General features: G+C 37.5%; 1 protein-coding gene across 3 annotated transcripts in view; it reads right to left on the bottom strand.

Annotated features, from left to right (window-relative positions):
• LOC122500033 overlaps positions 1-26,851 on the bottom strand; it is a 289,403-nt gene that overhangs the window by 45,305 nt on the left and 217,247 nt on the right. For all 3 annotated transcript variants that reach the window (XM_043608729.1, XM_043608731.1, XM_043608730.1), the window contains 57 exons: positions 25,285-25,608; positions 24,812-25,123; positions 24,309-24,635; positions 23,920-24,225; positions 23,547-23,852; positions 23,161-23,472; positions 22,750-23,073; positions 22,315-22,629; positions 21,910-22,236; positions 21,529-21,834; positions 21,107-21,415; positions 20,604-20,918; positions 20,197-20,520; positions 19,817-20,122; positions 19,401-19,733; positions 18,918-19,223; positions 18,506-18,814; positions 18,100-18,402; positions 17,184-17,888; positions 16,738-17,067; positions 16,347-16,649; positions 15,975-16,277; positions 15,582-15,902; positions 15,176-15,493; positions 14,784-15,095; positions 14,358-14,690; positions 13,973-14,275; positions 13,530-13,835; positions 13,098-13,415; positions 12,315-12,641; positions 11,465-11,773; positions 10,853-11,179; positions 10,457-10,762; positions 10,040-10,345; positions 9,641-9,958; positions 9,215-9,541; positions 8,835-9,143; positions 8,420-8,746; positions 8,029-8,334; positions 7,641-7,946; positions 7,169-7,486; positions 6,768-7,088; positions 5,972-6,283; positions 5,486-5,818; positions 5,112-5,411; positions 4,726-5,031; positions 4,320-4,640; positions 3,896-4,222; positions 3,487-3,792; positions 2,859-3,176; positions 2,474-2,782; positions 2,092-2,397; positions 1,704-2,021; positions 1,271-1,597; positions 885-1,187; positions 440-766; positions 71-367 (listed from right to left, as the gene is read on the bottom strand). In XM_043608729.1, coding sequence (XP_043464664.1) covers positions 71-367; positions 440-766; positions 885-1,187; positions 1,271-1,597; positions 1,704-2,021; positions 2,092-2,397; positions 2,474-2,782; positions 2,859-3,176; positions 3,487-3,792; positions 3,896-4,222; positions 4,320-4,640; positions 4,726-5,031; positions 5,112-5,411; positions 5,486-5,818; positions 5,972-6,283; positions 6,768-7,088; positions 7,169-7,486; positions 7,641-7,946; positions 8,029-8,334; positions 8,420-8,746; positions 8,835-9,143; positions 9,215-9,541; positions 9,641-9,958; positions 10,040-10,345; positions 10,457-10,762; positions 10,853-11,179; positions 11,465-11,773; positions 12,315-12,641; positions 13,098-13,415; positions 13,530-13,835; positions 13,973-14,275; positions 14,358-14,690; positions 14,784-15,095; positions 15,176-15,493; positions 15,582-15,902; positions 15,975-16,277; positions 16,347-16,649; positions 16,738-17,067; positions 17,184-17,888; positions 18,100-18,402; positions 18,506-18,814; positions 18,918-19,223; positions 19,401-19,733; positions 19,817-20,122; positions 20,197-20,520; positions 20,604-20,918; positions 21,107-21,415; positions 21,529-21,834; positions 21,910-22,236; positions 22,315-22,629; positions 22,750-23,073; positions 23,161-23,472; positions 23,547-23,852; positions 23,920-24,225; positions 24,309-24,635; positions 24,812-25,123; positions 25,285-25,608 — 18,333 coding nt within the window. The remainder of the gene's footprint in view (positions 1-70; positions 368-439; positions 767-884; positions 1,188-1,270; positions 1,598-1,703; positions 2,022-2,091; positions 2,398-2,473; positions 2,783-2,858; positions 3,177-3,486; positions 3,793-3,895; positions 4,223-4,319; positions 4,641-4,725; positions 5,032-5,111; positions 5,412-5,485; positions 5,819-5,971; positions 6,284-6,767; positions 7,089-7,168; positions 7,487-7,640; positions 7,947-8,028; positions 8,335-8,419; positions 8,747-8,834; positions 9,144-9,214; positions 9,542-9,640; positions 9,959-10,039; positions 10,346-10,456; positions 10,763-10,852; positions 11,180-11,464; positions 11,774-12,314; positions 12,642-13,097; positions 13,416-13,529; positions 13,836-13,972; positions 14,276-14,357; positions 14,691-14,783; positions 15,096-15,175; positions 15,494-15,581; positions 15,903-15,974; positions 16,278-16,346; positions 16,650-16,737; positions 17,068-17,183; positions 17,889-18,099; positions 18,403-18,505; positions 18,815-18,917; positions 19,224-19,400; positions 19,734-19,816; positions 20,123-20,196; positions 20,521-20,603; positions 20,919-21,106; positions 21,416-21,528; positions 21,835-21,909; positions 22,237-22,314; positions 22,630-22,749; positions 23,074-23,160; positions 23,473-23,546; positions 23,853-23,919; positions 24,226-24,308; positions 24,636-24,811; positions 25,124-25,284; positions 25,609-26,851) is intronic.

Genomic DNA, 26,851 nt, shown 5'->3' with positions numbered 1-26,851 from the left:
TTATTCCAGGGAATGCTCATAAATATCAAATAAAACGAGCGAAAGAATATTTCTTGAACTGATAACAAACCTATTGGTGAACAAAGATTGAATGCATTTCCAGACATGTTTTGTGGGCAACTGCACATTGGAAGATGGTTTACAACGATACATTCTGCATTCGTACCGCAAGTACCGACACAGGGATCTATACACTTATTTCTTATGCATGCTCGATTACGAGGACAGTCCGGATTTATGACGCACTCAGGTCTACAGCCAGAATAAGGATCTCCTGAATATTCTGACAAGCATGTACATAATCCGTTACGGCACTGTGTATTAGATCCACAAGGTGATGGATTACATGGATCAGAAGGTGTTTTTGCTAAAAAATTATGTTTTAGTAACTTAATGTTTGAAAATATTTTATTTTTAAAAAAATGTAATTTATTCTCACTTGGTGGTGGTGGTGTGGAAATACAATTGGTGAAAGGATCACCAGTGAAACCTTCGGGACAAGAACAACTTGGTGTATGATTTACAACAGCACAACGAGCTCCAAAACCGCAAGATCCCGGGCAAGGATCTCTACATCTTTCCCTCATGCAAGCTTTGTCGTATGTACAATCAGAATTAATGGAACATTCCGGGCGGCAATTGGGAGGTGAACCCATGTAATTTTGAAGACAAGCACAAACTGCGCTGCTGCCAACAGTTCTGCAAATAGCATTTGGTCCACAAGGAGAAGGCAAGCAAGGGTCTCTAGTAACATCCTCCATTGTAACTATTGCATTAAAAAATATTTTTTTTAATGAATTATGGTTTTCAACTTTTTTAATTTTGCAAAAAGATAATAAATATCGTGACGAGAAATTTTTATATACTTATCGCGATAGTTTTACCTTGTGCAGGAAAACATCGAATGAATGGATCACCGGTCTGAGCTTCCAAACATCTGCACATTGGACTATGATTTATAACTCTACATTCGGCGTCAATTCCACAAAGTCCATTGCAAGGATTGACGCATTTCTGATTGATGCAGGCAAGATTCGATCTACATTCAGAACTAACAAGACACTCTGGCTTACAATTTGGAGGACTTCCAAAGAATCCTTGTGAGCAAGTACAAGTGGCTTGATTTTGATTAACTCTACAAACGCTATTTGGTCCACATGGTGAAGGTTCACAAGGTGTTACTGAAGCTGAAATATTTAGTTTTTGTTAAATAGTTCCTCTATTTTTCTTTGAATTATATTTTACTGTATTTATTGTTTCATTGACTTACAATCCTCGATCTGATATGCGCAACTAACGAACGGATCTCCAGTGGTTCCTGGCAGGCAACTACAAATTGGTAAGTGCGATACTACTTGGCAGTAGGAGTTCCTTCCAGGACACAAGCCAAGACAAGGATTTTGACATTTAGATCTGATACATGCCATATTCGCGGGACAATCTGAATTTATGGTACATTCTGGACGACAACCTTCGTATGGATTTCCGATATATTCTGTTATGCATGAACACGTGGCAATGTTATTCTGAACTCTACACTCCGCATTGGATCCACAGGGGGATGGAACACAAGGCTGAACTGGTGCTACTATTTCTGCTGCTTGGGAATATTTTAATAAATTTGTTTGTTCTATATTTATAGAAGAATCAGTATAATAAGATCAAATTAGGCAAATAATAGTTTGTGGAGCAAAAATTCTTACGTTGTCTGACATTGCACTGCACGAATGGGTCTCCAGTGAATCCGGCAATACATGAGCACACGGGAACATGATTCACAACATTACATTGAGCATTGGACCCACATGAATCTTGACAAGGATCTCTACATTTGTTATTGATGCACGCTAGTCGACTCGCACATTCGCCGTTACTGATGCACTCTGGTCGACAATTTGGTGGCGATCCGATAAAATTGGGAAGACATGAGCAAGACGGTAAATTATTAATTAATTGGCACTGTGAGCTGGGACCGCATGGATTTGGTAGACAGGGATTTGTTGCTTCTACGGGTTCCTCGGCTAAAATAAATATTGTTTATTTAAACTGATAACCTTAATGAAATATAAACACTTAAGTAAAAATACGCACGTCTTGGGAAGCATCGAATAAATGGATCACCAGTGAAGATTGAAGGACAACTGCAGATGGGATTATGATTTATGACTTGACATTTAGCTGATATACCGCAACTTCCAGGACAAGGGTCTCTGCAGTTTTGATTAACACAAGCTTGACTTAATGGACAATCAGAGTTAATTGTACATTCTGGACGACAACCTGGAGGACTACCAGTAAAACCTTCAATACACGTACAAACTGGCTGTTCATTGATCGCTTGACATCTACTGTTTGGTCCGCACGGAGATGGATTACAAGGACTCTTTACAATTGTCGCTGCAAAATTAATCAATTGTCACGCATTGTTTTAAATATGGAAACTTTGTAAATATTTTAACTGAAAGAAACATACGTTCCACTGGACTGCAAGCGATAAATGCATTTCCTGTCATACCGACAGGGCAAGAGCACATTAATATACGATTGAAAACATTGCATTCAGCTCTTTGTCCACAAGCACCCGGACAGGGATCAGTACATTTGTTCCGAATACAAGCCCTAGTTGATTCACAATCTGTACTTTGGACACATTCCGGTCGACAGGATACATACGGATCTCCAAGATAATCAGGCAAACAAGAACATGATCCATTACGACATATAGCGTTCGATCCACAAGGAGATGGATTGCAGAGATCAGTTGGTCTCACTGCCGTAACAGCTAGCGTTAAAATTATAACATTCGTTAAAAAAATAATTTAAAAAGGAAATAAAAATTTAGAAAATTCAAATCTTACGCGTTGGAGTACAACTTCTAAATGGATCACCAGAGTAGCCTTCAGGACATGAACAAGTAGCTAAATGATTCACAACGTTACAAAAAGCACTAAGTCCACAAGATCCAGGGCATGGATCTGAACACTTCTGTTGTAAACAAGCCATATTACTGGTGCATTCGGAATTAATTGTACATTCTGGTCGACAGTTTGGTGGAGATCCGATATAATTAGCCATACACGAACAAGTTGGCAAACCTCCAATATCTCTGCACATTGAGAATAAACCACATGGCGATGGAACGCATGGGTCGACAACTACAGGACTCGTTGATAGAGCTACAAAATTTAATTTAGTTTGACAGTCTCAGCAATTCTCTATATTTGTTCTAAGATAATTTACCTTGATCCGGCAAGGTACCTGGTGGCACGTGGATTAACTAAAAAATTCCATTAGTAAGAAAAGGATAGATTCATCTTCGTCCTTTTCTTACTAATAGGATTTTTTAGTTAGTCCATGTGCCACCAGGACCCTTACCAGATTTAGGTAATTATCTTAGATTTGTTATTAAAGGGGTATCAAATAAACTATTTTAGAAAACTGGAGAAATTAAACTTGCCTATTAAAACTAATGTATAAAGTACTTACGAGGAAGAGGGAAACATCTTATGAAGGGATCACCAGTTGATCCAGCATTACAACTACAAATTGGACTATGGTTATTAACGACGCATTGAGAATCAATTCCACAAACTCCGGGACAAGGATCACTGCATTTTCTATTAACGCAGGCACGATTCACAGGACATTCGGTACTAACAGTGCATTCTGGTTTGCACGCCGGGGGACTTCCGTTAAATGTAGGCATACAAGAACAAACAGCTTGACCATTTGATACACGACATTGACTATTTGGTCCACAAGGAGACGGATTGCACACATCATTGACTAGGGCTAAATAAAAGTTTGTGAGAAAAATAATTGAACGAAAAGTTATTTATACGATAAAAAAGTTCAAAGTTAAATATAAAATTAAAAATATGAACGAAAAACTTACGACTTTCGATAATTCGGCTACAGTAAGTAAAAGGGTTACCAGAGTAACCGGATTGACATAAACAAACTGGTAAATGATTAATGACTTGGCAGATTGCGTTTGTGCCACAAGTTCCTGGACATGGATTTTGACACTTTGATCTAATGCAGGCTCGATCTGAGGTACAATCGGAATTTACGGTACATTCGGGCCTACATCCTTCGTAAGGATTTCCAATATAATTATCTACACAGGAGCAGGATCCTGCTCCATTTGATTCTCGACAAATTGCATTAGAACCACAAGGTGATGGAATGCACGGTGTTGGTCTTTCAATAGGTGTATCCACTAGAAAATGGTGTTTCAATTTTGTTTAACATTATTCTGATAAACGACAATAATAAAAAATCGTTGGTAATAATCACATCACTTTATATTGACTTACTTGGTCTTAAAGAGCACTGGGTGAACGGATCTCCGGTATATCCTGCTATACAAACACACATGGGCGTATGACTAACCACTCTACAATCAGTGTTTGAACCACACAAACCTGGACATGGGTTTCTACATTTTCTATTAATGCAAGCTAATTGGTTTTCACATTCATTGTTGCTAACACATTCTGGTCTACAATTTGGAGGTGTTCCTGAGAAATCGGCTAAACAAGAGCAAGAAGATAAATTGTTCACTACTTCACATCGCGAATTCGGACCACAAGGTGAATTATCACATGGATTAGTAGGAGTCACTGGCGGTCTAACTGCTAAAGAAAAAAATGCATTTTCTTTAATTCTAATATTTCAAGCTTTTTTCATACTAAATTTTTGTTAATAAGATTAAATACTTACGTTGAGGGAAGCAAGCGATAAACGGATCGCCTGTCAAATCTCCCTGACAAGTACAAAGTGGGTTGTGATTGATAACTTTACATTGGGCTCTAATGCCACAAGTTCCAGGACATGGATCAATGCATCTCTGATTACTACAAGCTAAATCAGCACGACAATCAGAACTGATTGTACACTCGGGTCTACAATTTGGTGGAACTCCTAAAAATCCCGGGACACAAGTGCATACAGCTTGTTCATTAATTTTTCTACATTGACTATTCGGTCCGCAAGGTGACACATTACATGGATCTTGTAAAGGAGAATCTAAAAAATAATTCGTGAGGTTGAAGTTGATAAGATAAATGTAAATTGTAATTTTTTTCTAGTTACGTTGGGAACATTACCTATGATTTGAGAACATGATACAAAAGCGTTTCCGGTCATGTTACTCGAACAGGTGCAGATAGGAACATGATTGACGACTGAGCATAAAGCATTGAATCCACAAGTACCAATGCATGGATCAACGCATTTGTTTCTTAAACAAGCCTGAGATCTGAGGCAATCAGAATTGATGACACATTCAGGGCGACAACCTGAATAAGGATCGCCTCTAAATTCCGGTAAACATGTACAAGTTCCTGTAACGCATTCAGTGTTTGCACCGCAATTATCACAAGGACTGAAAGGCTTCGGTTCTGCAGCTACAAATGGGAAGTAAATCAATTACGATAATTGTCTCTAAAAATAATAATTTTAATTAAAATCATAGACTTACGAGTTTGCAAAATTGGAGTGCACCTAGTAAACGGATTTCCAGTGTACGAGGTTAGACAAGCACAATTTGGTGTATGATTAACGATTGTGCATTCTGCACCTAACCCGCAAGAGCCAGGACAAGGATCTCTACATTTCGATTGGAAGCATGATTCATTACTGGGACAGTCGGAGTTTATAGTACATTCAGGTCTACAATTTGGCGGGCTGCCAATAAAATTAACTGAACAAGCACACGAAGCTTGACCGTTTATATTTCTACACTCAGAATTTGGACCACAAGGAGATGGCATACACGGATCTACTTGGCTTCCTTGTGCCACTTGAATGTCAACTAGAACATATTATTTTCTAATAAAATATCTATAAATAAATATTATTTGACTATATATAATATATTAGTCTATATTATAAGACTAATAATTTTTTTCTCAATTTTTACAAGAAATCAATTTATGAATTTACAGATTATAGGGTTGAAACTTACTTGGTGTTTGGAAACAATTAACAAATGGATCACCGGTGAATCTAGCCGGGCATGAGCAAATGGGACTGTGGTTGATTGTTTCACATCTGGCACTTAGGCCACATGTTCCAATACAAGGATCGGTGCATTTTCTATTTATGCAAGCTTTGGTAGAGCCACATTCAGAGTTTATGGTACATTCAGGTCGGCATCCTGGTGGTTGACCTAGGAATCCTGTTAAACAGGAACAGACAGCTTGTCCATTTATTTCTCGACATTGACTATTAGGACCGCAGGGGGACGGACTACATGGCTGAGATGCTGTAACTGGTTCTATTGATACCAAAGTGTAAATTAAATTATTATGCAAATTTTAAATAATGTTCTTTTATGTTTGGCTAAAAGATAATCTCATAGTACCGATAAGAACGAATATCTCATGAAATTCTATTTGAATATGAATCAAATAATAAGAATTGACAGTGACATTTATTTAAATTTAGATAATTAACGAAATAATAAATAAACAAGTAATTCTGTGTTAACTCTGAGACTTTCGTGAAAACTGTCTTGACCCGAACGGCGCACTGTATTCTGTCTCAAATCTAGAGATCCGCTGTATAATGTAATAACTGTGAAATGAGCATTTTGAGAATGCGCTTATTAAACATTGCGGAGGAATTTAAAAATCTTTTTCGAACTTCAATATTAAAGTATAATCACAAGCGCCAGAGTTGAGATAGTATCGTTCGGAGCCATCGATATATATAAGAACCCTTAGAAATCTTTTAGCCACACATTTTAATTGCAAAAGTACCTGCGGGAAGAATTCTGCAATAAGTGAAAGGATCCCCCGTAAATTGTGGATTACAGGAACACGTTGGTAGATGGTTTATGACTAGACATTCCGCGTTCATTCCACAAGTTCCAGGACAGGGATCATTACATCTTGAGTTTACACATGCTTGATTCGAGGGGCAATCTGAATTTAATACACATTCTGGTCGGCATCCTTCGTACGGATTACCAATATAATTAGAAATACAGTTACATGATGCAGCTTCATTAAGCTCAGTACAAATGGCATTCGATCCGCAGGGAGAGGGGCTGCAAGGTCTTACAGGTGGAGCAACTGAAGCTAAAAATTTACTTGTCAGCAAAGAGGATCATTCAATTTTCAATTTTTTTTATTTAAACATTTATTAAGCATCTACTTACTGTCTCTAATAACGCATTGCGTGAAAGGATCTCCAGTGTAATTAGGCAAACAGGTGCACATCGCAGTGTGACTAACAACGTGACACTCTGCATTTGCACCACATGAATCTATACAAGGGTTTCTGCACTTTTGGTTAATACATGCTAATTGACGAGAACATTCAGTGTTACTAACGCACTCTGGTCTACAATTTGGTGGCGAATTAATAAATCCATTCATGCATGTGCATGTAGGTGAATTATTTATTACTTGGCACTGCGAATTTGGACCGCATGGTGACGGTTGGCAAGGATTTATTGGCTTTGTTGGTTCATCAGCTAGAATTTTACAAAAGTTAGAAAAAATAGTCTTTGTAAGTTGTTTTACAAATAATCATATTGTCTTTAGTGATTTTATGAAAGCCTCTAAAGAGGTACAAACTCAATTTAGATTATTTTTGAAATAATGCTAATAGGTTTAGAATTTTCTTACGTGTTGGTACGCATCTAATAAATGGATCTCCTTCGAATCTAGACGGACAACTGCAAATTGGACTATGATTTACAACTTCGCAATTGGCTCTTATTCCACAAGTACCAGGACAAGGATCTACACATTTTTGATTAGAACAGGCTTCATTTTGCGGACAGTCAGTACTAACTACACACTCTGGTCTACATAAAGGAGGACTTCCTAAGAAGCCTGAAATACATGAGCACACAGCGTGTCCGTTTACCACACGACAATCACTGTTGGATCCGCAAGGTGATGGACTGCATGGATTAACTGGATTTTGATCTATTTAAAATAAATTTGAAAGATTGAGTAAATAAATCTAAAAGTGATGACTTTTTATTAGAAATGTGGAATATTTTAGTACCCATCAAAGGTGAGCATTGACTGAAAGCATTTCCAGTCATATTTGCTGGACAACTGCACATTGGCACATGGTTAATTACTGTACAAAGAGCAACATTTGCACAAGCACCAATGCAGGGATTTACACATTTACTTCGTAAACAGGCTCTGTCTCTGGGACAATCAGAATTTAAGACACATTCAGGTCGACAACCGGCTAAAGGATTTCCTTGGAATTCCGGTAAACAAGTACATTCTCCATTATTGCATTGGGTGTTGGCACCACAAGGTGAAGGATTACATCTATCTATTGGAGCTGCCACAGCGGCTAAAATGAATTTTGTTTTTAAATAATCAACTTCGATAGATGGTCTTCAGTAACAGGTAAATCTAACTTGAAAAAATTTGCTTACATATTGCTAGCACATTGCAATTCTCAAACGGATTTCCAGTATATCCTTCAAGACAATTACATATTGGTATGTTATTCGTGACCATACATCTGGCACCAAAGCCACAAGATCCCGGACAAGGATCTCTACATTTTTCATTCATGCAAGCCATGTTACTTGAACATTCAGAATTAATAGTGCACTCCGGTCTACAATTAGGTGGTTGTCCTATGTAATTTGGTAGACATGTACAAGCGGGAACTCCTCCAATGTCTCGACATTGGGAGAAGCTACCGCAAGGAGAAGGTACACATGGATCTGATCTAACAGGATTCGTTATCATTGGCGCTGCAAAGGACAAATTATAAAAGTTATAATAAATAACTAACTTATTATTTTTGTGGAAGAAAGTCAACTATTTCTTCATTAGCCTTACGTGGAATAGGTGAACATCTAGTGAATGGATCTCCGCTATATCCTGTGTTACATGAACAAATAGGACTATGATTCACGACAACACATTGGGTACCGATACCACAAGGACTAGGACAAGGATTAGCGCATTTTTGATTGATACACGCTAGTTCTGCTGTACATTCCGAACTTGAAAGACACTCAGGTCTACATCCTGGTGGGCTGCCTACAAAATTAGGTTGGCAAATGCAAACTGCTTGACCATTGACATCTCTACATAGGCTATTTGGTCCACAAGGCGTTGGGTTGCAGACATCTTTTTGTTCATCGGCTAAAGATTAAGTAGCATTAAAAATCTCGTTTACAAAACAATCGTTTTGTAATTTCTTAAATAAAACTTACCGATTGTCATTAAATTACAGAAAGTGAAAGGATCGCCCGTGAATTGTGCACGGCAGCTACATGTTGGTAAGTGATTAATGACTACGCATTCAGCATTTGGAGCACAAACTCCAGGACATGGGTCTCTACATCTCGATTGTAGGCATCCTTGGTTAGATGGACAGTCAGAGTTTATTACACATTCGGGTCGGCAACCTTCATAAGGATTGCCAATATAGTCAGGGAGACATGTGCATGATCCTGCGTTATTTGATTCTTTGCAAATGGCATTTGCGCCACATGGAGATGGTATACAAGGAGAGGCGGGAGGTTCGTTGGGCCTTGCAGCTAAAATAGTTGTAACAAATGGTGGATAAATCATTAATTTAATAATACTTACTGATGGGCAATGTTTTTAAAAAAGCAGATTTTTACGATATAACTTACTTGGTAATTGTAGACACTGCACGAATGGGTCTCCGCTAAAGGGACTGACACACATACAATTAGGCGTGTGACTGACTACTCTACATTCCGCGTTCGCTCCACAAGATCCAGGGCAAGGATCTCTGCATTTTTCATTAAGGCACGCTTGATTACTGGGGCATTCAGAATTACTGATACATTCAGGTCTACAATTTGGAGGAGATCCGACATATTGTGGTTGGCATGAACAAGAAGGAGCATTATTTACAACTTGGCAAGTCGAATAGGGACCACAAGGCGATGGTTGGCAAGGGTTTTTCGATTCCGCTGGTGCTTCCGCTATGGAATTTAAGGACAATTAATATCTTTTCTGTTTCATGTATTGAATTCTTAAATAAATTTTTTTCGCTTTTTTCTTACGTTGTACAAAACATCTGGTGAAGGGGTTTCCAGTGAAACGTTCAGGACACGAACAAATTGGATTGTGATTGATCACTTCACATTTGGCTTGTAAGCCGCACGTTCCAAGACAAGGATCAACGCATTTCTGGTTGGTGCATGCTTGATTTCTGGGACAATCTGAACTTACGATACATTCAGGTCGGCACATCGGAGGGTTTCCTAAATATCCGGGAGCACAAGTACAAACAGAGTGGTCGTTCACCTCACGGCATACACTATTGGGTCCACATGGTGACGGGCTGCATGGTTGGACAGTAGATGGGGCTAATGTAATACAAAATCCAAAGTTAAGGTTCGCACTCTTTAACGATTACAGTAAAAGGAAGAAATTAACAAATTAGTAAAATGTATTCATTTTACTTTTATAAAAAGTACCTTTCACGTTTTGGCAAATAATTAGGGCACTTCCAGTCGTTCCTGAAGGGCAAGTACACATTGGTATGTGATTGAAAACGTTGCAAAGAGCACCTGATCCACAAGCATTTGTACAGGGATCCGCACATTTATTTTGAACACATGCTCTATTCTGCGCACAGTCTGTGTTTAGTACGCATTCTGGTCTACAACCAATTAAAGGATTGCCAAAATATTCCGGTAAACATGAGCATGATCCATTATCACATCTTGTATTAGCTCCACAAGGAGATGGGTTGCATGGATCAGTTTCAATTGGGCTCGTTTCTTTATAAAAATATTAATTTAGTAATTAATTTAAAAAAAAGTTTAATTTAATATTTGGTAAAATTGCTTATGGATATTAAGATAGCTTACGTGGTGGTTGATAAGTACAGCCTGTAAATGGATCTCCTGAATAACTTTGCATGCAATTACAACTGGGAATGTGATTGAAAACGTTGCAAATTGCATTCAATCCACATGATCCTAGACACGGGTCTTGACAACGTTCGTTAATACATGCTCTTGTGCTGGGACAATCTGAATTAATTGTACATTCTGGACGGCAAGTGGGTGGACTTCCCATGTAAGAGGGTAGGCAAGAACAGGAAGGTATTCCGTTAATATTTTGACATTGTGAAAATGGTCCGCATGGAGATGGATAACATGGGTCTCTTGGTTCATCCGGAGGTGATTGCACAACTGAAATATTTTTGGGGTTAACAATGAAAAATGATAAAATATAAAATAGATATTAATAATAGGTAAATTTAGCTGTAATAAAAAAAATTGTTTTTGCTCTGAACAACTATTTGTTGTTCAGGGATAAAGTAAATATCATAGCTGCATAAAAGGTTAATAAATAGTGATTCGCATTTTGAATCAGAAAACGCAATAAATGATTTTTTAAAATGCTTTTCAGTTTAACCTTTTTTGCAATAAATCTTTATTCGCTGTCAGTCTTGTTGGGAAAAAAGTACTTCTTACTTGGTAAGGGGAAACAACTTGAGAATGGTTCGCCTGTGAATCCTGATCTACAGGAACAAAATGGACTATGATTTAATACTCTGCATATGGTATTTTGACCACAAGTGTTTGCACAAACATCAACACATTTTTGATTAACGCAGCCTCGATTTGCTGCACAATCTGCACTCACGCTACATTCAGGTTTACAATTTGGTGGACTTCCCATGAATGTAGGCAGACAAGAGCAGACCGATTGGGAATTTATGACCCGACATTGACTGTAAGGTCCACAGGTTTGACAAGATAAACTCATCTCCGATTCCGTTTCTGTTAACAATCATTTAAAAATATATGTTTTAACGAAATAATCGTAGATTCTGATTTCGTTTTTTAAAACAATATTTTAAATAAAGAATATAATTATAAATAAAATACACAGTATATCCTCCCATTATCGAAATGTGAGTCAATATTGACAACACTTTCTTAATATTAGAAACATTGAGGAAATGTTGTCATTATTGGTGCAAATTTTTGTGAGAAGTGGATACACTTATATTATAAGCAAATATAAAATTAATACAAAAATATAATACGTAGGTAATTAATACTACCTACAGAGGTAGTTTTTAGATAACTTTATTTTTTTGGAATTAATTTAAATATTATCTAAGATAATTTACCAAGATCCGGCAAGGGTCCTGGTGGCATGTTGACTAACTAGAAAATCCCATTAGTAAGAAAAAGATATACATATCTTCGACCTTTTCTAACTAATAGAATTTTTTTGTTAGTCCACGAGCCACCAGGACCCTTGCCGGATCTAGGTGAATTATCTTGGAATTATGTATTTCAAGTAAAATCTTACGTAGTGGTAAAATTTGTTGACAACGGATAAGTGGATTTCCAGTAAATTGTTCAATACAAAGGCAAGTGGGTGAATGATTAAGGACATAACATCGCGCATTCTGCCCACAAGTTCCAGGACAAGGATCTGTACACCTAGAACCAATGCACGCGAGGTTTGATGGACAATCGGAATTCAAGACACATTCGGGTCTGCATCCTTCATAGGGGTTTCCAATATAATTTGCTAAACAACTGCAGGATCCAGCATTTTGCTGAACTTTGCATTCCGCATTGGTACCGCAGGGGGATGGCATACAAGGATTTACTGATTCCACTGGTCTTTCGACTAAAAAAAGTTATTAGTATTATGTATTAAGTAAAATGAATCTAGATTAAATATCAAATATAATAATTATTTTAATAGAGATGATAATATCAAACACTCCAAGTCAGGAGGAACAAAAAAATACTATTCTCATTATTTATTATCATCTCTATTATTTATTACCACGGAGTGATAAATAATTTTACTATGAATATTCTAAGTGTTAGCTAAAATAATTTACCTAGATTCGGCAAGGGGCCTGGTGTCATGTGGACTAACCAGAAAATCCTAATAGTAAGAAAAGAATAGACGCGTATCTTCATCCTTTTCTTACTAATGAGATTTTCTAGTTAGTCAACATGCCACCAGGACCCTTGCGGATCTAGGTAAAATATCTTAAGTGTTGGCAAATAATTAATATCTAATTACAACTTTCATTATAATATTTATAATAATAATTACTAATAATTCTCTCACATTGCATCAGGACACATGCAGTAAATGCATCTCCGGTATATCCCGTTGGACAAACACACATTGGCGTGTGACTGACAACGTGACATCTGGCATTCAAACCACAAGATCCCGGACAAGGATTTTGACACTTGCTGTTTACACAAACAAGCTGATTTGCACAATCACTGTTGCTAATGCACTCCGGTCTACAATTTGGTGGTGAACTGATAAATTCCGGAAGGCATGAACATGAGGGAGATTCATTGATTACTTGACATTGTGAATTCGGTCCACAGGGTGAAGGATCACAAAGATTCACAACAGGTGGAGGAGTAGGCGCTTTAAAATAAAAACCATTATTTATTCCAATTATAAAAACTATTCGAAACGTGAATAAGATAAAATGATGTCTTTTAAATTATTTACGTTTAAATCCATTGATAATATGCTTACGATTAGTAAAACACTGAATGAATGGGTTGCCTGTCATTCTTTCGGGACAACTGCAGACTGGATTGTGATTAATGACTTTGCATTCGGCTTGAATACCACAAGAGCCAGGGCAAGGGTCAATACATCTTTGATTGTTACATGCTTCGTTCTGAGGGCAATCTGAGCTAACGGAACATTCTGGTCTACAGGTGGGTGGTGCTCCAATAAATCCAGAGAGACATGAACAAACGGCTTGATTGTTGTTTTCTCTACATTGACTGTTGGAACCGCAGGGAGATGGATTACAAGGATCGTCTCTGACTGGAACTGTTTACAGCATTGATAACACAAATAAATTCAACATCAAAAAGGAAAAAAAAAGTTATAAAATTTGACTAGTTACACGTAGTTATACTTTATAAATACACTGATAAATATAAAGAATCCGTTGTTTTGGAACATACCCCGAAGAGTTGAACACAACACGAATGGATTGCCTGTCATTCCTGGGGAACACGTACACATAGGAATGTGATTAAAAACATTGCAAACAGCTCTTTGGCCACAAGTTCCGACACAAGGGTCGGTGCACTTATTTCTGATACAAGCTAAATTCATTTGACAATCAGTATTCATGACACATTCCGGACGACAACCTATGTAGGGATTACCCTGATATTCAGGTAAGCAAGAGCATTGTCCATTGTCACAGCGTGTATTTGTTCCACAAGGCGAAGGAATACAAGGGTTTGTTTCAGAAATTGATGCTGCAAAATAAAGTTTTACTATAAGAATAAAATTCCACAATTACTACTCGTTACTTTAAATTTTAAATTAAAGAAATCTTACGCAGTTCTACAGTTAATAAGACACACTGTTGGAAAGCATCACCAGTATATCCTTCTAGACAAGAACAAATTGGAATGTGATTAACGACATTACACTGCGCTGAAAGTCCACACGATCCCGGACAAGGATCTCTACATCTTTCCCGAATACAAGCTTGATTACTGGGACATTCAGAGTTTATTGTACATTCAGGACGGCAATTTGGCGGAGAACCTATATAATTTTGCATACAAGTACAAGATGCTATTCCTCTTATGTTTCGACATTCCGAAAAAGATCCGCAAGAATTCGGAGTACAAGGGTCAGAATTATCGTCTATTATGGCGGGGGCATCTAAAATAAAGTTTTCAATAAATTTTAAGTAAATGCTAGAGTTATTTAAATGAATTTTATTCAAATTTAAATAGAGAATAAGTGTAAACTTACTGGGAACAGCAAAACATATTGTAAAAGGATCTCCAGTAAATCCTGGAGCACAATTGCATAGTGGTGCATGGTTTATTATTCTGCAGAGTGTATTCTGTCCACAAGAAGCCGGGCATGGATTAACGCATTTTTGGTTTGTACATGATCTGTCTGTGGGACACTCCGAACTACTGACACATTCCGGCCTACAACCGGGTGGAGTTCCACGAAAATCGGGAAGACATGAGCAAACTGCCACCTGGTTATTCACTCGGCATTGACTATTCGGTCCACAGAAAGAACTAGCACAGGGATCTGAGTTATCTGGTTGAACTTTTGAAAAAATAATTCAAATTATAAACAAAATTTAAAGGTTTTCTAGTGTTCTTTTAAAAAAAGACGTAATGACCTACCATCTTCTTTCAAAATGCAATTACTGTACGGATTTCCAGTAAAAGGAGCAATACAGGAGCATGTTGCAAGATGATTGGTTACAAAGCATTCGGCATTTAAGCCACAAGTTCCTGGACATGGATCGACGCATCTAGAGTTGACGCAGGAACGATTTAAGGAACAGTCCGAATTTTGTACACACTCTGGCCTACATCCTTCATATGGGTTTCCGAAATAACTTGGAAGGCAAGAGCAAGCTCCCGCGCCATTCTCTTCAGTACACATGGCATTGGAACCACAAGGTGATGGTGTACAAGGAGTTAGTTTAATTTCTATTGCTACAAGTGTTTTAAATTTAATTTCAATATTCTTTCAGAGCAAAATTATTTAAATAGGGAAACTATATAATAGTAAAAATTCTCTTACGAAGAATTGTTTGAAGAGTACACTGTGTAAATGGATCTCCTGAAAATCCTTCACTGCAGAAACACATTGGAATATGGCTCACAGTTCTACATTGCGCATTAGTTCCACAAGAGTTAAGACAAGGGTCTGTACACTTCTGGTTAATGCACGCTTGATTTGTCGGGCATTCACTATTGCTGATGCATTCAGGTCGACAGTTTGGTGGAGAATTTATAAAGTTTGGTAAACAAGAACATGAGGAGATACCATTAACAACTTGGCATTGTGCATTTGGTCCACAAGGTGATGGTTGGCATGGATTAATTATTACTGGCTCTGGAGCTGTTTAAAAAAAAGTTGATTTATTTACTGGTAAATCGAGAAACTGATTACTTGTAAAAGATTTTTTCTCACGTTTGGGTATACACTGAATGAATGGATCTCCAATAAATGCTGATGGACATTGACACACTGGATTGTGATTTATAACTCTACAGTCTGCTCTTAAGCCACATGCTCCTGTGCATGGATTCTGACACTTTTGATTAACACAAGCTTGAGTTAAAAGACAATCAGAATTCAGAGTACATTCAGGTCGGCAAGTTGGTGGACTTCCTAAGTATCCTGAGATGCAAGAGCATACTGCTTGACCATTGTTTTCTCGACAAACACTATTCGGTCCACAAGGTGATACGGCACATGGGGATACAGCAGGTACTACGTAAACAATTGTTTGTGTAAGATAGGTCAGTAAAAAAGGTAATCAGACAATAAAAATGTATCTACCTTGAACAGATGTACACATCACGAAAGCATTTCCTTCGAATCCGGTCGGACAACTACACATTGGTATATGATTTATAACGTTACATACTGCATTAGACGCGCAAGTTCCTGGACAAGGATCTTGACACTGATTACGCAAACAAGCTCTGTCTCGAGGACAATCTGTATTAATGATACACTCCGGTCTACATCCAGTGTATGGATTTCCAATGTAATTTGAGAAACAGGTACAAACACCATCGTTACAATTTGCATTAGCTCCACAAGGAGATGGTAGACAGGGATTTTCCTCAATTACAGGTTCTATGAGTAGATGCATATCATTAGGATAAAAAAACTTACTTAAACAGTTATTATAACAACAATTAAATTGTTTGTTCAAAAAACTTACGCTGTGGAGGTATTAGATTGCATTGCATAAATGGATCACCGGTAAAACCATCACGACACCTACAATTTGGAATGTGATTTAAAACCAAGCATTCTGCTTCAAACCCACAAGAACCCAGACAAGGATCGTTGCAACGTTCTTGCATGCACGCTCTATTGCTAGGACAGTCGGTATTTATTGTGCACTCTGGGCGGCAATTGGGAGGACTTCCGAAATAGTTCGCTGCACATGAACACGCTGGTGTGGCTCCTACTCTTTGACATAAAGCATTAGCACCACAAGGAGATGGAACACAAGGATCTCTATCTGACAATACCGCTTGTGTGGATTCTAGAATATTTTTCAATTATTTTAAAACTATCTTTATGATCTAATAACATAGAAATTATATAATTGTATTATTGAACTATAATAGTAAAACAATATAATCTTAAATAACTCCATACCGTTATTAAAGAAACATCTCGAAAATGGATCTCCAGTAAATCCGTTCTTACAGAAGCAGACAGGGCTATGATTAATAACACGACAGTCAGTGTTCAACCCACAAGATTGGGTACATGGATTGGAGCATTTTTGATTAACACAGGCTAACGATGTTGAACAATCAGCACTAACAATACACTCCGGACGACAAAGAGGCGGACTACCAATATATGTAGGTAGACAAGAACAGACAGCTTGATTATTATTAATTCTACATTCACTATTTTGTCCACATGGAGTAGGACTGCAAGGGTTTGTTGGATTTTCTGCAGCTATAGGAAAATGATTATAATTTAAGAAATATATACATTGGTAAATAAATCCAAAGGAAAGAATCAAGAAAACAGGCTTACTAATAGGCATTGGGGTGCAAATTCGGAAAGCATCTCCTACAAAGCCCTGAATGCAAGTGCAAACTGGAGAATGGTTTATGACTTGACAGAGGGCATTCTGACCACACGTTCCTGGACAAGGGTCTTGACATTTGGATCTCGTGCACGCTAGATTTGCCGAACAATCCGAATTTATTACACATTCAGGTCTGCATCCTTCATAAGGATTTCCAATATAATCTGGTAAACAAGAACAGGATCCAGCTTGTCCTGATTCTCTACAAATGGCATTTGCACCGCATGGTGTTGGTGTACATGGTTTAGATTCCGTGTCTGTTTAGAGTAAAGGAAATGTTAAGTTCAGTAACAAAAAATAACAAGAATTGAGCCTCCCAATTCAATAAGTTATCAATCGAGTAATAGTGCCTCTGCTAACTGTTATAAGAAAGTGTAACCATACGCAGATGATTCTTGTTATTGGAATAATTATGAGTTATTGAATTGGGAAGTTCAATTAATGTACAAATGTAAGGTATAAACTCACTCTGAATAGGGGTACATCGAATGAAAGGATCTCCAGTAAAGCCTGCGTTACATAAGCACATTGGAGTATTACTAAAAACGCGACATTCCGTATTGAGGCCACAGGAACCTGGACATGGATCTGAACATCTCCGGTTAATACAAGCCTCTCTAGAGCTACACTCATTGTTACTAATGCATTCTAGTGAATCTGCTGTAACTGGTAAATTAGCGCAAGATGGTAAACCGTTCCTAACTTGGCATTGAGATTGTAAACCACATGGCGATGGATTACAAGGATCAGTAGGTCTAACAGTCACATCGGCTGAAAATATTAACAATAACTTACACCTCGTGTCATTTGGTGATTAAATTGATTGCTTATTATTTTACATTTTCTCTTTCTTAAGTAACTTAATTTCGCTTACTTGTGGCTGTTATGCAAGATCTGAAGGGATCTCCAGTTAAACCTTGACGACAACTACATATTGGATTGTGATTTACTACTGTACATTCGGCATTTAAGCCACAGGAACCTAAACAAGGATTTGTACATCTTTGGTTTACGCATGCAGCAGCGGAAGGACAGTCAGAAGATACGACACATTCAGGACGACATAATGGTGGACTTCCTGTGTAACTTTCAATACATTTACATACAGAGATACCATTAACAGCTTGACAATGACTATTTGGTCCACAAGGGTTAGGGGAACATGGTGTTGTTACAGAAGTAGCTAATGAAAAGAAAATATTTATTAATTTCATATAAAATTATATAAAAATAAGTTCCTAATTTATTTAGTCAGATTGACGGGGAGAACAAAAAATTTTAAATACCTGGACGCAAGGAACAAAGAACGAAAGCATTTCCCTCCGTGCCGGAAGGACACGAACATATTGGTAAATGATTTATTGTCGAACATTGAGCATTTTGTCCACAAGTTCCAATACAAGGATCAGTACATTTCATTCGAATACAAGCTTGGTTAAGTGGACATTCATCATTAGCAATACATTCAGGGCGACATCCGCTGTAAGGATCGCCTCTGAGTTCGAATAAACAAGAACAAATTCCATCACGACAGATAGTATTTGGTCCACATGGTGAAGGATTGCATGCGTCAATGACAGGGGTATCAGTAGCTATAAAGGAATAAAAATCTTCAATTTCAAACTTCTCTTTACGGGAATAGAGTTTGTAAGCAAAGGATGGTTTTCCTTCGTAACAAAACTTAATTAATAGTACTTGTTACAGAAAACAATTTTGCTTATTTCTTCCCAGCATTTGTTTGCTATTGAATAAGTTTTTAATTATCTTACTGATTGCAGAATTCATGAGGCACACAGTGAAGGCATCGCCGTTAAATCCTTCAGGACATACACAATTAGCAGCGTGATTAACTACACTGCATCTTGCATCGACGCCACATGCTCCAGGACATGGGTCTCTGCATTTTTCTCGTATGCAGGCAAGGTTCATTGGACAATCCGAGTTGACAGTACATTCAGGTCTACAGTTTGGTGGCACTCCAATGTAGTTCATTGCACAAGAACATGATGGATTACCTCCATTATCTCGGCAAAGAGAATTTGGTCCGCAAGGCGATGGGAGGCAGACATTGAGCGGAGTTATACTTTGTGTATCCATTGGGCCTAGAGTCATTTTCGTTAAATCAGGTTGCTAAATTAAAGTATGATATTAACAATATAATTTAGAATTAAAGTTATATACTAACGTTGAATTGCGAAACAGAACGTGAAAGGATCTCCAGAAAAACCTGATTTGCACACACAAATTGGATTGTGGTTTATAACTCTACAATCGGCATTCGTGCCACATGAGGCAGGGCAAGGGTTGACGCATTTTTGATTGACACAAGCTTGCGAAAGAGGACATTCTGAATTTGCAACACACTCTGGTCTACATCCAGGCGGTGTTCCAATGAAATTGGCCAGACACGAACACACAGCACTTTCCATATTTTCTCGACAAACACTATTTGGTCCACATGGTGAAGGCTGACAGGGATTAACTGCTACTACTAATGTCAAAAAAATTTATTTATTTATTACACCAAAAATGATATTTTTTTTCTTATTTGAAATATCTATATACCTGGCTCTCGTTCTTCAATGCAATAACGGAACGGGTTTCCTGTGAATCCAGGAAGACAAGTGCACATTGGAGAATGGTTTATAACCTGGCAAACAGAATTTTGTCCACAAGTACCAGGACAAGGGTCTTGACATTTGGATCTAACGCAAGCTCTACTTGGAATACAATCTGTACTTAATACACATTCTGGACGACAACCTTGATATGGATCTCCAATATAATCCGGTAAACAAGAACAAGAACCAGCACCATTTCTCTCTCTGCAAATGGCATTAGCACCACATGGTGATGGCATACACGGTTGTGGTAAATTAATTGGTATTTCTATAAAGAATTAAAAATATCCTTATTGTCTTGAGATTGCAATCGAAATTATGGAATAACAATAATTTGGATAAAAAGCTTACGTTGTTGAGTGTTACACTGAGTGAATGGATCTCCTGTAAAGCCGGCAACGCAGCTACAAATTGGAATGTGGGTGACAACGTTACAAACTGCATTCTCGCCACAAGAATTAACACAAGGATCTTTACATGATTGATTGATGCAGGCAAGTTTGTTTGAACACTCATCATTACTAATGCATTCTGGTTTACAATATGGTGGAGAGCCAGAGAATTCCGGCATACAGGAACACACGGGTTGGTTATTAATTACTTGACATTGTGAGTTTGGACCACATGGTGATGGTTGGCATGGGTCTTGAATCGGTTGCTCAATTGCTAAAATATTATTTATGCTTAAAGTATTTATTTATTTTTGAAACACGAGCATGGCTTTTTGTTACAAAATAAAAGGAAAAATGCAAAAGTGGAGTTAATTTTGTGCTTGAATTTAGAATAGGTGATTTCAAAGGAATAAATTAAAAACATAATATTATTGTTAGGAAAATATTGTGAAAATTCCTTACGCATTGGTATGCATCTGATGAATGGATTGCCAGTCATTCTTTCAGGACAACTACAAATAGGATTATGACTGACCACTTGACATAATGCAGAAATGCCACATGTTCGATCGCATGGATTGCTGCATTTCTGATTAATGCAAGCTTCTATTGGAGGACAGTCGGTACTGACAATGCATTCTGCTCTACAAGTTGGCGGAGTTCCGATAAATCCAGAAAGGCAGGAGCAGACACTATGGCCATTTATTTCTCGACATTGACTATTAGGACCACATGGTGAAGGGTTACAGGGTTGTACGTTAACTACGGGATCTGTTAAAATATTATCATTCTATACTATTACACAAAAATTTTTTCTTGTAAAAAATTCTATCATCTATTACTGTAATTTGTAAATTGAACCGCAGGTAACAAAAAGGGCTTACCTCTAATTGGTGAACAGGAGATGAAAGCATTTCCTGACATGCCTGTGGGACAAGTACACATGGGAATATGGTTATAAACGTTACATAAGGCATTTTGGCTGCAGGTGCCAGGACAGGGATCAATGCATCGGTTCCGAAGACATGCTCTATTTTGCGGACAGTCGGTATTTAGGACACATTCTGGTCGACAACCAGAAAATGGATCTCCGAAATAATGTTCTTGACAAACACAAGAACCGTTATCGCAAATAGCATTAGATCCGCAAGGTGATTGACTACACGGATCCACCGGATTTTCTTGTACAGCTATAATGGTTTAATAATTTTTGTAGTTAATAAAGTTAATTAAGGTGACAAAAGGATTATTTATTGACATCTTACGTGTGACAGGTTGCAATACACAGTTGGTAAATGGATCACCCGTGTATCCTTCTGGGCAAGTACAAATGGGCACATGATTATTTACTGAACATTGAGCTAAAATTCCACAGGAACCAGGACAAGGATCTATACATTTTTCTCGTATGCAGGCTTGATTACTTATACAATCTGAGTTTATAGAACACTCAGGTCTACAATTTGGAGGACTTCCAATGTAAGATTGCTGACAAGCGCATGATGCTATCTCTCCTATTGCTACGCATTCCGAAAATGGTCCACAGGGGGATGATAAGCAAGGATTTTGCGCAGTAGATGGTGTGGCTGGTTCTATTACACAATTTATACAAAAATTTACAATGTAAAAGAATGTATCTTACATTACTTACATTTTTTTATTAAACTTACTTTGAACAGGGAAACATCTAATAAATGGATCCCCAGTGAATTCATTTTGACAACTACAAATTGGACTGTGGTTTCTTACTGTACAAACGGCACTTCTTCCACAAGTATTGGAGCATGGATCTTGACATTTTTGATTTATACATGCCGTATTCATGGGACATTCTGAACTAATTGTACACTCAGGACGGCAAAAAGGTGGACTACCGGAATATTGTGGTTGGCAACTACAAACTGCTTGTCCGTTGTTATTTCGACATAAACTGTTAGAGCCACAAGGTGTTGGAGTACAAGGATCTGTTTGATCTTCTGCTATTACTATTAAAGGACAAAAATTTTATCAATAGAATTAGTTGTTTCAAAATTATTAAGTAGTTAACTGAACTAATGAGTTTAGATAATTACTATGACTTGATAATACTTTATATATCTGATTACCAGAATTTTGAACAGGAGAACATAAACGATATGGATCGCCAGAAAATCCGGTGAGACAAACACACTGAGGTAGATGATTGGCAACGTAACAGTCAGCATTTTGAGAACAGGTTCCAGGACACGGATTTTGACATTTTGATCGTATGCAAGCCAAATTTGAAGGACAATCGGAACTTATAGTACATTCTGGTCGACATCCTTCATAAGGATTCCCTAAATAGTTTTGTAGACAGGAACAAGATCCGACATTTCCTTGCTCTTTACAAATGGCATTAGCACCACAAGGAGATGGTGTGCAAGGGGATACATTTTCAACAATCATTTCTAGAAGTAGGATTCAAATTACAAATATAAAATTCTGTGTAAAAATTCATTTTCCTGAGTGAAGCGAAAAGCAAATGGTTAACTTACGTTGCTCGGGAGTGCATTGTGTAAACGGATCTCCTGTAAATGACGTAGAGCACAAACACATGATAGAGTGACTTACAACTCTACATTCCGCATTCGTACCGCAAGATTCCGGACAAGGATCTCTACATTTTTCATTAATACAGGCCATTTGACTAGGACACTCACTATTACTGACACATTCAGGTCTGCAATTTGGTGGCGAACCTAAAAATCCTGACATACAGGCACAGGATGGGGCATCATTGATAACATTACATTGGGAGTTCGCTCCACAAGGAGATGGTTGGCATGGATTCACAATTGGTCTAACAGCTAAAAGGGAGGAGACATAATTAACAAGATATTCAATTTTATTTTCATATATTAAATGAATCTTAATATCTTACGGATCACTTCACAAACAGAAAACGGAGAACCAGAAAGTCCGTCGGGACAACTACAAATTGGATTATGATTGACAACTTGACATTGTGCTCGGAGGCCACAAGATCCTTCGCATGGATTAACGCATCTTTGGTTGCTGCAAGCTCGGTCTTTGGGACAATCTGAACTAACGGCACATTCTGGTCTGCAGGAAGGCGGACTTCCTATGAAACCAGCAACACAAGTACAAACCGCTTGGCTATTTATTTGTCTACATCGACTATTTGGTCCGCAAGGTGATGGATTACAAGGGTCAGCTTGTACTGGATCTACAATAGTTATTATTACTTTAATTTCTTCTCAATTTGAACAAAACTTTTGTTGTCATAAACATACCTCTTTGAGGAGAACACATTAGAAAAGCGTTCCCTGCCATGCCAGGTGGACAAGTGCACATTGGAACATGATTGAAAACGTTACAAAGCGCATCTTGACCACATGTTCCAAGACAGGGATCAATACACTTATTCCGAAGACATGCTCTATTCTGTGTACAGTCGGTATTTAGGACACATTCTGGTCGACAACTTGTGTAAGGATCTCCTGTATAATCTGTTTGACAGCTACAAATACCGTTGTTGCATACAGCGTTTGTTGCACAAGGAGATGGATTACAAGGATCTGATATCGGTTGTTCAATTGCTAAAACGGTATTATAAATATTATAACTCTGACAATTCTAAATAAAAAAATAAAAAAAAATTCTTTAAAAAGGATAATCTTACAAGGTGGAGGTTTTGGAAGACAATTCACGAAAGGATCACCAGTAAATCCTTCAATGCAAACACAAGATGGTATGTGGTTAAGAACTGTACATTGTGCTGATACTCCACACAAACCTGGACATGGATCTGTGCATTTCTGATTTATACAAGCTTGATTACTTGGGCAGTCTGAATTGATAGAACACTCAGGTCTACAATTAGGCGGTGATCCGATATATGAGGGCAAACATGTACAAGCAGGTAAATCATTAACATTTCGACATTCTGAAAATGGTCCACATGGTGTAGGTACACATGGATTTTGATCAATCGAATCTACTATCGGTTCTGAAAGGCAATTTAATGGAAAAATTAGTTTTCAAATTCGTAAATCAATATTTTTAACTGAATTTTAACTAACTTAATTGAAATATGTGACAAATCGATTAAATCCAAAAAGAAATTTGAAGAAATTTAATAGAAAGTTTATCATATTTTTGTAAGTGAAAAAGAAGCCATCTTACTTGGCAAAATAAAGCATATTGTGAGAGGATCTCCAGTATATCCGTTTCTACAAGTGCACAAGGGACTGTGGTTAATAACTCTACAGTTCGCTGATTGACCACAGGAGGCTGGACACGGGTTTATACATTTTTGGTTTACACATGCTTTGTCTAGTGAACATTCAGAGCTTACAACACACTCAGGTCGACATCCAGGTGGGCTGCCAGAAAAACCAGGCAGACATGAACAAACACTTTGTTCGTTTACATTCCGACATTGACTGTACGGACCACAAGGGGAACGAGAACATGGATCTACTTTGTCTGCCACGACTAAAAGATGAAGATTCATAATATTACATTTATGGAGTTACGAATGATAAAATTTTAGAAGATTTATAAATTTTAAAATCAATTAGAGAATAAATACCTTTCAATTATATTCTAAAATTTGATAAGAAATCTTGTATTCAGTTTTCTTAATGAATAATTACCAGGTTGTTTATATGGACTGCAAATTCGGAACGGATCTCCAGTAAAACCAGAAATGCAATTGCACGAGGGATTGTGACTTATTACTTGGCATTCAGCATTTGGTCCACATGTGCCGGGACAAGGATCCTGACATTTAGATCTTACACAAGCTAAATTTTGTGGACAATCAGAATTAATTGTACATTCAGGTCGACATCCTTCATAGGGATTTCCTATATACTCCGGTAAACATATACATGCTCCAGCACCATTTTGTTCTCTACACTGGGAATTTGATCCGCATGGGGATGGTGTACATGGCGTTCGATTGTCAACGACGACAGCTGTTAAAATATATTTTTTTTAATTTCACTAGTCTTATTTCACAGACCCAACAGCATCGGATATTTAAGGATAATCTTTGGACGTCGTAGGCGTATCCGGAAATTAGGATATTCCTAAGGTGTCGGTAGGACGTCTATTACCATAAATTCCACCTACCGATGGTTATACCTAAGACGTTCGTATAATATCCTGAATATCCAGATGGTGCGAGGGTGTTGTTTAAAAATTACGTATTGGTTTTTGGTCTAATCGAATTTCTATAAATCTTTGGAAAAAGTTCCTTTCTAATTATCACCTGATCTACGTGACTTCGGTATTTCATAAGACCAGAATTACTAGAATACCAGATCACCTAGAATAGCAGAATATTTCACTGGAGTAGCAAAAGTTTAGTTGTCGATACTTTCATGAAGTCCATTGCTGTTTTAGGTGAACATTTTTTCCGCATTGAGATATTCTGTATTATCCCGCGTGAAAATGAAATAATGGATAAAGGATGGCGGAATATGGCACCACGTTTGACAAAATGTTGTAAAGTATTTCTAATGGACGAATCCCGTGGTTAATTAAATAATTAATTGTCCGTAATTAATGGCGTGAATTAGAAATTAGAATCAACAATAATATTGTAGAAAATAATAATAATAAATAACGTACGACGATAGTACAATAATAATGATCGAGAATATAATCGAGAAATAATATTAACAATATAATTTCGAAACGCGAGTAAATTAACATTTACTAATGAAATAATTATTAACAATAAAAACGACTGAGAGCGCGAGTAAGGAAACATTCGATAATCAGATTACATACGTTTTCCTTTCCGCCTGAATCTATTGCATTCTGTAGGGTTTATAATTTACGAGACTAGTCTATAATTTGTTTCATAATCTATCGTGACTGACGCGACCAAAAAGTGCACTCTGAGGAGTTGAATCTGATCTTCGTTAAGGGAGAATCAAAATTCTAATATTAGAACGCTGCCGATATTCTTGCCCGACGCGAAAGATTTGTGAATTAGAAACTCGACGGCGATTTCTTAACCAGGTAGCACCCTGAGATAGGAATTCATCTCCGTCTCTTAGCCTCAGATGTAAAAGTATCACCTTTATGCACTTTGGGTGCAGAGATAGGATGCTGGATTACCTGCCTCCATGACCACTCATAGTAGCATCTAAACAGAGGTCTCAGAGGTCTTTACATAGTAGCACCTATAAAGAAGTCTCAATGTTGAAG

This window comes from Leptopilina heterotoma, unplaced genomic scaffold, assembly GCF_015476425.1.
Source record: "Leptopilina heterotoma isolate Lh14 unplaced genomic scaffold, ASM1547642v1 Lhet_180, whole genome shotgun sequence".
Classification (NCBI taxonomy): domain Eukaryota; kingdom Metazoa; phylum Arthropoda; class Insecta; order Hymenoptera; family Figitidae; genus Leptopilina; species Leptopilina heterotoma.
Note: the sequence above shows the minus strand (reverse complement) of the source record. Positions and strands in the feature narration are given on the sequence as shown.